The sequence below is a fragment of the Mastomys coucha genome, unplaced genomic scaffold (genome assembly GCF_008632895.1).
Source record: "Mastomys coucha isolate ucsf_1 unplaced genomic scaffold, UCSF_Mcou_1 pScaffold6, whole genome shotgun sequence".
NCBI lineage: Eukaryota > Metazoa > Chordata > Mammalia > Rodentia > Muridae > Mastomys > Mastomys coucha.
Genome location: NW_022196912.1, coordinates 59,681,559 through 59,693,259, shown reverse-complemented (window position 1 = coordinate 59,693,259; position 11,701 = coordinate 59,681,559). Strand labels below are relative to the sequence as shown.

Sequence of the window (11,701 nt, the reverse complement as noted above, 5' to 3'; positions counted from 1 at the left end):
TGTTGCAATGAGGTCAGCAGAGGCAGGGATAGGGCTGGAAAAACCCGAGCACCGTGCAAACTTTGCTGTGTTTGTCTGGCCTACAAAGCAAGCGTCAAATGCAAAGGGCTCACGCCTTTTGGGGAACTGAGAATTAGAGAGACTAACGGATGACAGAGCCAGGCTTGGGCTCCAAAGGCCACTCACGGACACAGCACCTAAGGGAGGGTGAGTTTTCAGGTCACCTGGCCGCTTATGAATAAAAGCTCACGTTCCAGTCTTTATTACGACCGCGACAGCCACACAATAGTGAAGCTTTAACGCCCGCTGATAAGGTCCAGGAGGGGCGCCGGAGAGCACTGTCCCCTAAGGCGGGGCCGCAGGGCCGGGCCCACCACCCAACGCGCCTGCGCGGCGATGCGCCCCAGGGAAGGATGAGGAAACCGTCGACTCACTTCCGCTTCCGCACCCCTTAGCACCGCCCCCGGAGGGTGGCGACGGAAGTGACGCAAGGACCAAACGGCAACAACAGTTTTCCACGTGCGCGTAGGGCGCCAAAGTCAGGTGGGCCGGCGGGAGCCAATGGGGGAACGTTTCGTGTAGGTCCTTCTCTAGAGGAGGTTGTGCCAGCAACAGGCTCCCGCCAGTAGTGAGCGGGCCGAGCTGGAAGGAGGCTGGTCGGCTGTCGGAGGCGAGGTCGGGGCGTGTGCGGCCGGGGGTTAGGGAGCCTGAGCCGGGCCGCCGCGGTGTGGAGAAGCTGCTGCGTCCGGGCGCACTGGTAAGGCCCGGGGAGGGTGGCGCGGAGTCGGGTTCCGCTTTGTGTGCCGGCTTGGCTGCTTTGGGAAGCGACACGACTGTACCCCCGAGGTGGCTGCGTCACACACAGCTCGTGCTTGCGGTGGGGTTGGGGGGATCAGCTTCCCCGAGACCAGGCCGGCAGGTTGCAGAGCGCGCCGGCCGGGGCGGGAGCCCGGAGCTGGCGCTCTAAGTGGCGTGGGCCGGGCACGCCGGACCGGCCCTACGGCGGGGTCGGGGAGGGCGCTCCCATTGTTTGAACTGAGTAGGTTTGATGGGGAAGCTAGGCCACTAGCTAAGACGTCTCCAGTGTCAGCCTGAGGCGGCGGAATCGCGTTTGTTGGTTCACCGAGCCTCCTTGGCTGTCAGTCGTCGCCTAGCCCTCTTACTAGCAAACAGTCGCGGTCTCTGGCGACCACTAGACATGCTCCGCTTGCATTAAGTTAAAAAAGAAAAATACATGTACTTATTTTTTAGTCAGGGTAGATATGGCTGTCCTGGAGCCCACCCTGTAGACTAGGCTGGTCTTGAACTTAAAGCGATCCGCGTGCCCCTGCTTTCCGAGTGTTGCGATTAAGGGCGTGGGGCACGATGCCAGGCTTCTGCTTGAGTTCTTTAGACCGAAAGGTTGTACTTGGTACGCGTGATTATGACTAAGTCTCAGGAAAAAAAAGTAATCTACCTGCTAATTATGCTTAGAAAAGGCCACAGGAGAGATTGGGTGGCAGTTTCCACAAACCATAATGCTTTTTTCATCAGCCTTGTTATGTCATCATAGGTCATTAAGGACTTTTGTGGTACAGCGAAGGGATACACTTCATCTCGAGTCATTATGTGTTATCAGTAATTCTTAGATAAGACTTTGTTTTAAAGAGAAACATTGTAGTCGATGAAAAATCTGGGAAGCCCAGTAATAACCTAACTTATCCAAAGTACAAACTCCTTTCTTCTCTGGTAGCCCAGCTTTCATAGAAGTATTAAATTTTATTAATTGTGAGCCTGAAGCAGAAGTTATTTATCGATATTTCTGAAGTATTTGGGAAGTTAAATTTATGAAAACAGACTTTTGTTCTGTTCTGTTTTGTTTTGGGGACAGGGTTTCTCTGTGTAGCTCTGACTGTCCTGGAACTTACTCTGTAGACCAAGCTGGCCTGGATCTCAGAAATCCACCTGCCTCTGCCTCCCAAGTGCTGGGATTAAAGGCGTGCCCGGCTGAAAACAGACTATTTTAACTCCTTTAAGATCAAATAGATTTTACAAATTTGAGAAAAATCTTTCCTTCCCCACCTTTCCCTTTCTTGGTGAGGTTCTAGCCAAGCACAGAAAAGGCGATTTTTTTTCAATAATTGGTTCATATTCTGAATTTAAACATGGTAATGAAGACAGCACTGAGGAAGCTGGGGTAGGAAGATGAGGAGCCACCTTGTAATCCTCAGGAAGATGCTGTTTTAAAGAATCTGAGCAGCTAATACCTTTATCTTGGGCAAACAAAAGTTTACCACCAACATGAATAGTAGAAATCCTAAGCTTTCTAAGAAAGTATCAATTTTATCTTTTTAGCAGATAGCAGGAGTCTTGCTAATAGACTCTTAGTATCAGAAATACTGATAGTGTAAGAACACGGTTATGTGATACAATGTACATAACAGTTTGCTGCTGCTGTCTCTTACACCTAAGGTTTATTGAGTTTGATTTTTTTTCCTGAGTTTTAAGATTTGTTCCTTGGATTTACAAAAACACTGTTTTTCTTTCTTAGGTTATTAGAAATGGCTACTCCACAGTCAGTTTTCGTCTTTGCAATCTGCATTTTAATGATAACAGAATTAATCCTAGCCTCAAAAAGCTACTATGATATCTTAGGTGTGCCAAAGTCTGCCTCAGAGAGACAAATCAAAAAGGCCTTTCACAAATTAGCTATGAAGTACCATCCTGACAAAAATAAAAGCCCAGATGCTGAAGCAAAATTCAGAGAGATTGCAGAAGGTAAGTAAATGATTCTTCTTGAGGTCTCATGGGTATTTATAGTAAAGGGAATATTAACTGATAATTTTGTGAGTCTTAGATGTTACGGAAATGGGAGAGGTGTATGTGGGGTTTGGTAGTTTCTTAGAATAAATACCTGGTTCCTGAAGTAAATTAATTGTAGGATATTTTATTGTTTTATAGTTTTAAAAATGTTGGCAGTGTACCATTTATCTTTTTTTGTTATTTATGAGACCCACTGTGTCTAAAAAGGAGTATTTGAAAACCAAAATTATCAACTGACTTAGTTAATTTAGCCAGGCAGTGGTGGTGCATACCTTGAAACCATGTCTCGAAAAACACGCACACACACTCACAAAAAAAAAAAGAATAAAGAAAAGAAAAACAAGAAACTTAATTTTAATTAAAATATAAGTTAATTTAAAAAATTTAATTTTCTTCATTTCATCTACATTTCAAACCAATATGTATTTAAAAATCTGTAAAGAACATTTTGTCATCATACTGGTTCTAAAACAAACCATACATCATGGATATTAAGTAGTTAATGGTGAGTGGGCTTATGTAGGGAGGAGTGTGAATTAAACATTTACCTCAACTAGTAAGAAAGTAAAAAGATCTGATTTTCTATTAGCTGAATACATTTGATAATTTTTTTAATGTAACAGTTAAAACTTGTTTTATTAGCCTGCCTTGTTTTCCAACTTATATTTTAGCTTTATTATTTGTAATAGTTTGTGATATGAAGCACATAAGTTAAAGTCATGTATTTAAAATTTGCATATATACAATGTAGAATATTTTATCTTTAGTTCCTAAAAGGTTTTTTAATCTGTTTCAGCATATGAAACGCTCTCGGATGCCAATAGTCGGAAAGAGTATGATTCAATTGGACACAGTGCTTTTACTAATGGCAGAGGACAAAGAGGCAATGGAAGTCCTTTTGAGCAGTCATTTAACTTCAATTTTGATGACTTATTTAAAGACTTTAATTTCTTTGGTCAGAACCAAAACACTCGGTCTAAGAAGCATTTTGAAAATCACTTCCAGACACGCCAGGATGGTTCCAGTAGACAGAGGCATCACTTCCAGGAGTTTTCGTTTGGAGGTGGATTATTTGATGATATGTTTGAAGACATGGAGAAAATGTTTTCTTTTAGTGGCTTTGATACCACCAATCGACACACAGTACAGACTGAAAATAGATTTCATGGATCTAGCAAGCACTGCAGGACTGTCACTCAACGAAGAGGAAATATGGTTACTACATACACTGATTGTTCAGGACAGTAGTTGAATCTTTTCCTGTTTCCACTACCCCCCCCCCCCCCCCCCCCCCCCCCAGTTTGTTCCTCACTATGTCTGATGAAAAAAGTTTTCTGTGAACTATTTTGGTAAATGCATGATTTCACTTATGTTAAGCAGTTTGTTATAGATATTCCATATATTTTTTAAACACATTCAGCTAGTAGACAACTGTAATTAATTTTACTGATTAGGAAAAGTTCTTTTGAAAGATCATTTGTAAGATTTTTTTTTCACTTGTCCTTTGGCTCATTAATTTGCACCCCCCCACCCCCAAAAAATCCTAAACAGAACTCAGCCGGACACATACTTAATAATTAAAATTTAAAAGGTACTATAGATTTACATTGTGTGAACTTGAATAATATTTGCAGTAAGACCTCTGCGAATTTAAAGCTGCAGCCCTGTGGCCCCTGTGACTTAGGTTTCTAAATGCCTATGAAGCTGTAATTGAGTCATTTAGTGAAGACCATTGTTTTTGGCTATTTGCCACTGGAGCTTTAGAAAGTGATGGTTTGATGTTTGTAACAGAAAGATGCCTCTTCTATAGAAGAATTGGTATAATGGGAATGATTGTATAGCATGTAGTTAAGCTGAAAAAAGTTTAAAACTTATGAAATATTGCCAAGAAATTGTGTTTTAGTACTGGGCTAATGATTTTGTATGATCAAAATCATAGCTTTGTAAACATCTTTTGAATATTTTTCTATTTGTTGACTTTCTAGGTCTTTGTATGAATTTGTTTTTTGTTTTTGTGTGTGTGTGTTTGTGTGTAGTTACTCTTTTGCACTTATCTTTACCTAGAGATTGACTAATACCTCATTCTTTTTGTAAAAGCAGCCAGTAATTTCTGTGCAACCTTACTATGTGCAATATTTTTAAATTTTAAGAAATGTGTGCTTTTGTTGTTAGAGTTATTTCTTTAGTTCTGCACTTTTCCTTGTTATACTCCATACGAGTATTAATCCTATGGATGCATATGAAAACTAGTAATGTCTCATACAATATTGTGTGTGAGTAAGAGAAACTATAAATATTTACAACCTGATCTTCACTGTTGTCATTTTATTATGCAATTTTGGGATGTATAGTATGTATAAAGTGAAGCATATTCTGATCATAGGCCATACTCTTGAAGTTTTGTCTAACCTGAAATTCCCCCAAATGATCTTACCTTATTGCCATTTGGTAGCTTCTGTTGTGTTACCATCTCATATTTCAGTAGCTTGATGGTTTTATTTTTTATAATTTTTCTGTATTTGCTGTTTTGAGAGCAAGTGTTGTATTACAAGACCTTTCTTAGCTAGGACTGGTTAAGAAAAAGACTTCATAAAATTCTGTCATCTTTGAGAATGACTCCTCCCCTCAAAACAAACACACATACTTCACACATGAAATGCTTGGAATGCTCCTAAGGTATGCCAGGCGTGCATTCTACCATTAAGCTACATTACTAGCCCTACCTACCTTCTTTTAGTTGTTTTCAGACAGGTTGTCACTTGAGTCCTGACTTTACAATACCACCTAGACTGGCTGGCTAGTCAAGCTTCCAGGTTCCTCTAATCTCTACCCTGTGCCTGCCCCCTTGCTGGTGTAACAGGTACTCATTGAGTACTCATGTGAAACTGGGGGTCTGAATTCAGGTCCCCATGCTTGTACGTTACTTGCTTTGCCATTTCTCCAGCCTCACTTTAAGAATTTATTTTCTTTTTTCAGAAAAATAGATTTACTATATTCCTGGGTCTTATTTCTTAGATGTTATATTTATTTGGTAATAAGAAAATAGCCATATCTTGAAGTTGGACTAAGAATAATATTTATATATACATCCTTTAAAACTGAGAGACCCTTGGTCTTGTGAAGGCTCAATGCCCCAGTGTAGGAGAATACCAGGGTGGTAACGTGGGGGTAGATGGTGTGGGGGTACCCTCATAGAAGCAGGAGGATGGGAAACTGGGAAAGGGAATAACATTTGAAATGCAAATAAATATCTAATAAAGACTAATTGATGAAAGATCATTTCAAATAAGTATTAAAGGATGAATTATTTTCATATTTCCTTCAAGGTCTGATTATACTTATTGTGGATTCTGAATATTTTGATTATTTTATTTTGAACATTTTGAGAATTTCAAATTCCTTCTTGGGTATGATAGTACATGACAGTAATCACAACCCTCCAGAAGCTGAGGTAGTAGCATTCCAAATTTAAGGCCAGCCTGTGTTAATACATCAAAATCCTGCCTTAAGCATCAAAATGATTTGTGCATTCCTAAGATAATTTTAGTTTTTTGTTTGTCTTGTTTTTTATGTTTTTCGAGACAGGGTTTCTCTGTGTATCCCTGGCTGTCCTGGAACTCACTCTGTAGACCAGGCTGGCCTCGAACTCAGAAATCCACCTGCCTCTGCCTCCCAAGTGCTGGGATTAAAGGCCTGGAACTCACTCTGTAGACCAGGCTGGTCTCGAACTCAAATCCACCTGCCTCTACCTCCCAAGCACTGGGATTAAAGGTGTGCGCCATCACCGCCCAGCTAATTTTAGTTTTTTGAAATATTTCTGTTGAGCAATTAAAACAACTTACTAGGATACTGAGATCATTGTCGAGCAGAATAAAGAGATAAATCAATATTCAGTAGGTCTCAACATTTCTTATACAGGATTATGTAGGATTTTAAAATTACATCTATTTGTGTATAAGTGTGTTCATACTATACCATGTGTGGAAGTCAGAGGACAACTTGTAGGAGTTTTGTCCTTTCACTGTGGGAAATTACCAGAAATTGAACTCTGGTCTTCCAACTTGGCAGCAAAGGACCTAGTGTAGCTATCCTTACATTAGAGTTCAAACCAGAACTAAAAATTTTAAAAAGGATATTACATATAGTAAAAATTCATCAAGAAGGTACAACAATGTAAATATGCGCCTAATGTTGGGAACTGAGGATAATTTTGTTTCCTATCAGATCACAATGGAATTAAAGTAGAAATTAAAGTTAATTTCATAAAGTCATAAGACCACATAAACATGGACACAATAATATTAAGATACTTAAATACTTCTACAAGTCTTCTAAACTAAAAGGAATTGTGACTCCCAAATGTAAAACTATTTTGCTGCTATTTCATAACTAATTTTGTTTACTGTTATGAATCATGAACATCTGGTTTGCAGGCTATCTGATATTTACCTCCCTATGAAAGGGTTAGGCAACCTAAGGGTTTCAACCTCTGGGTTGAGAACCACTCGTACTAATGATCAACTAGACTTAACAGATACATTCCTTTCAGTAGATGAGCTGCAGTAGAACTTTCTCCAAAACTGATTATGCCACAGGACACAAGTCTCAGCAAACAAATTAAAGTAGAAATTAACAATGTCAACTTTTAAAAGGACTATATAGGGAACTCTTACTCTACTCTTCTAGTTAAATAACAGAAATACCTTTTTCTTCAGGTCATGGAATAAGCCACTAGAAAGAAAGATTATCCGTAGGAGCTCCCAGTGACAATGATGCAGTAACTGTAGAGTGGTGAAGATTAAAAACAGCAGCAAGTGTGTAGAATAGCTTTGGCATGCCAAACATACCTCTGGGTTCCTGCTGCCTGAGCCTACTCAACTCACCCAAACATGGCTTCTGTCCATAAAGGAGATCTAAGCAAATGGGACTCGATACACTTTGATAACACATTCAAAGAATATCAGATACTAGCAAGAGTTAGCTGTCTCAACAGTTAACTCTGAGAGAGATTAGTCAGAAAGATTTTTAAAAAAATATTTTCAGACTGATGGTAGAATTCTGTATCAATAAACCAGATTTAAAAAAAACATAGAATTATATTTTTTTCTCTTTGTTTCCTTCAATCATTTTCATGCACCCTCTGCTTTCTCTCAGATTTATGGCCTCTATATATCTGTGCATATGTGCATATATAATATATGTATATGCTCTAAGAAATTCCCATTGATATGATTGTGCCCTGATTGCGAAAACCCCAGAGACCATCAGAAACCACAACTCCAATGCAAGCATATGAGAATCTTTATTCAAGGTGGAGCTCAGGCCACGAACCTTCCTGATGCAACAGGATAGGAGAGTGGCCACAAGATCTAGTGAAAGGGGGTTTATTAAGGAAAAAACTGCAAGTGGGGATTTCTAAGCATTGGCATTATATGAGAGGGTAAAAGCTAATTGGTTTACAGTACCCGATTAAACCACAAGGATGGAGCATGCATCAAAAAGGAGAGTCTTGACCTGGGAATGACTTATGTTTTCTTAGCTCACTCTCTTGATCAGCTAGCTGCAGCTGCTGTGTCTCTTTTGCAACTGCCAGGGACATTTTGTGATTTTTCTCAGACCTCAAGGTCAAGGGCCCTGCCTCTCTAAAGGCAAGTTAACTTAGAACTCTTTTTTTTTTTTTTTCTCTCTTTTTTTTGGTTTTTCGAGACAGGGTTTCTCTGTATAGCCCCGGCTGTCCTGGAACTCACTCTGTAGACCAGGCTGGCCTCAAACTCAGAAATCCGCCTGCCTCTGCCTCCCAAGTGCTGGGATTAAAGGTGTGCACCACCACTGCCCAGCAACTTAGAACTCTTAAAAACAAAATGGAGTTTATTCTGCTACCTCAGTCCCTTCACTATATGAATATTTTTATATATTCTATCAATATGATTTTATTCATATTCTATCAGTTTTGTTTGTCTAGGGCAGTGGTTCTAAACCTGTGGGTTATGGCCCCTTTGGGAGTCAAATTACACTTTCACAAGGGGTTGCATATCAGATATTTCCATTAAAATTCATAACAGTAGCAAATTATGGTTATGAAGTAACAATAAAAATTTTATGGGGCTGGAAAAATGGCTCAGAGGTTAAGAGCCCTGACTGCTTTTCTGAAGGTCCTGAGTTCAAATCCCAGCAACCACATGGTGGCTCACAACCATCTGTAATGAGATCTAGGAGATCTAACACCCTCTTCCGGTATGTCTTAAGACAGCTACAGTGTGCTTTTATATACTAATAAATAAACCTTTAAATAAAAAAAGAAAGAAAATTTTTATAGTTTTGGGTCTCCATAACCCAAGGAATTGTATTAAAGGGTCACAGAATTAGGAGGGTTGAGAATCACTGCTCTACAGTGCCAGGGGACCAGCCTAGGCTGTTCTTTCTTGTTTAGTTCTTTCTGAGGAAGCAGAGGATATAAGACTTGGTCTTACCAGATATTTAGGGTTGTTGTATAATAATAAAATATTACCTGTCTTAAGTCTAAGTCACCTTGCTACCAGTAGCTGACCTGCCTTCTGTGAATTCCTCTGAGGTGAGAAACTGTTTAGCACCTCATCGTAAAACACCAGGGGATTAAGTAAAAGGATTTATTGGTAGGGCTCCTTTCTTTGGTGAGTCAGCCAGAAGTCTCTCTGGCTAAGCTGGTTAACTCTTTGTGAACCAGAGAGGAAGGAAAGATGCTTTGTACAGGCAAATATGCACAGGCACAATTACATTCAAACATTCATACACCCACACTCTAGCTGGGCCCAACTGTCTGTCACAATCAACTTTACAAGTATTCGTGCATGCTTACATAATACATATATACCCTACACACAAACATAGACAAACAGACATACACACTTGGATGGATGGACGGAAGGATGGATGGAGCAAAGCGCCTCAAACCAAGCCATTCAACCAAACCACTTTATTTTTTTTTCCTCTGGTTTTTTTATACCTTCTTAGACAAAAGTTCTCTAGAAAATTACCTCAGAGATAAAATGTTACATGGAATGGGGGTTGCAGAAGGATGTTGAGATTAAGTTCAAAGCAATGTTTCATTATAATATACTTATTAAAAGTTCAAAGTAACAGTTTTTTTTTTTATGGCATTGCCTTATCATAGTGCATATCTGTGACTTTATCCTTGGACCTAAATGTTTTTCCTTGAACACAAAATTGGCCCAAGTCTCTTTCTCTTTTTTAATGTAATTATGAAAGCTCATTGTATTTTTTTTTAAAGATTTATTTATTATTATAAATAAGTACATTTTAGCTATCTTCAGATGCACCAGAAGAGGGCATCAGATCTCATTGCGGGTGGTTGTGAGCCACCATGTGGTTGCTGAGATTTGAACTCAGGACTTTTGGAAGAGCAGTTGGTGCTCTTACCTGCTGAGCCATCTCACCAGCTCCCATTGTATTTCTTATTATGCAAACTTTACTTATTATTTTGAGGAGGGGGCGTATTCTATTCTTGACTCTAACTTTATTCTATCTTTCTAGGAACTAAGAGTGTCTCTAAAAACTTAACTCCAAAAACTATTTGAACCAAATCAGAACTTCTATAAAACCATTATGTATTTGTCTATATAGCATTACTACAAGATAGTACATCTTTGTGGGTCTGCAGAAATCTGCTCAAAAGGGTGGGTCCAAACCTAGTGATTGTTATATATTTAATAACAATAGGAAAAGCTTACTAATAGCAGGAATCTTTCTTAAAATGAATATTTCCTGGGCCTTGCCATAGATTATAATCCAAGGCAAACTCATGTCAGGAAGACCACCTGCTAGTTTTTAGCTTCTTGTTGGCTCCCGACACTAGAGGACCCTGACTAATACACAGTGATATTTGTCAAACTTCCGGAGTCATGGAACCAATTTTGCCAGGTCTAAAAACCATAAACATATTAAGGGTATCATGAATGTGTGGAACATGTGTGTGAAATATGCAAACTAATACTTAGACTGTCATCCTTGTATTGCAATGGCTAAGTACTGACTGAAAAATATTGTCCCATCAGAATCCATTGTGGTTTCCTTTAGGCTACAGCTCCTCAGTAGGCGTCTCTTGAAATCTGCTCTAGCTATTTAGATGACATAATATTGTTTCTTCAGAGGTATTTCTACATAGATAGTGACTATCACCAAGGAATTTAAGTATCATTTAGATGAAAAGTCCTTTATTATCTTCTAAGAAGAAAGTTACTACTATTACTAAATGGTATTCTTAAAATAACAGTATTTGAAAATAGAAGGATCAAACTGTTACTGTTAGGTTAAAAGGCAAATCATTCTGATAATCCTTTTGCTAATTGGACAAGTATTATCTCTGGTGTTAAACATGCTCTGAAAGTAGAATATATATTTCTATTCAGTGAGAGGCAGAATTAACAGTCACATAGACAAATTTTCTGTGCAATACCTTTTGGCTGAGTCTGCAAAAGAAAGGGTGTAGGGAAATAATTCAAAACACTAATATAAAAGTTTGGGAGTGGAGCTCAGTGGTAGAGCACTTGCCCAGTATGCACTGTGACCTGAGCTCAATGTTCAGGACTGAAGACTAAAATTAATGTGATACTTAATTTTTTTATTTCACCTATGGGAATTAGTTAACATTTTCTGTTTTTATTCTCGGTGTAAACTTTTATAATTCTAGTAAGTACTGGGAGATGGTCCCCTGTTGTAGAAGAAGACAAAGGATTCTTTTCCTCTCTCACCCTCCAATTACATCCAAAATCCCCAATCATTACAAAAGAGTTTAAAGGGCAGGATGGAAAAAAGGTGGAAATGGAAGAAGAGAAGTAGGGTACACTAACTCTTAAAACCAATAGGAAGAGTTCCTCCTTCACTTCTTCCTCCGCTCCTTATT

At 39.2% G+C, this 11,701-nt stretch overlaps 1 protein-coding gene across 3 annotated transcripts; it reads left to right on the top strand.

Moving 5' to 3' along the window:
* The first annotated feature begins 313 nt into the window (after window positions 1-313).
* Window positions 314-5,110, top strand: Dnajb9 (DnaJ heat shock protein family (Hsp40) member B9). 3 transcript variants are annotated; one of them, XM_031355293.1, is made up of 3 exons: window positions 314-543; window positions 2,531-2,757; window positions 3,599-5,110. In XM_031355293.1, exons 2-3 carry the CDS (start codon window positions 2,541-2,543, stop codon window positions 4,048-4,050), a joined length of 669 nt encoding a protein of 222 aa, XP_031211153.1. In that variant the 5' UTR covers window positions 314-543; window positions 2,531-2,540; the 3' UTR covers window positions 4,051-5,110. The 3 variants fall into 3 exon arrangements, with proteins under 3 accessions (XP_031211153.1, XP_031211152.1, XP_031211155.1); XM_031355292.1 differs by lacking the exon at window positions 314-543 and adding an exon at window positions 550-757; XM_031355295.1 differs by lacking the exon at window positions 314-543 and adding an exon at window positions 923-1,039.
* The last annotated feature ends 6,591 nt before the right edge of the window (window positions 5,111-11,701 follow it).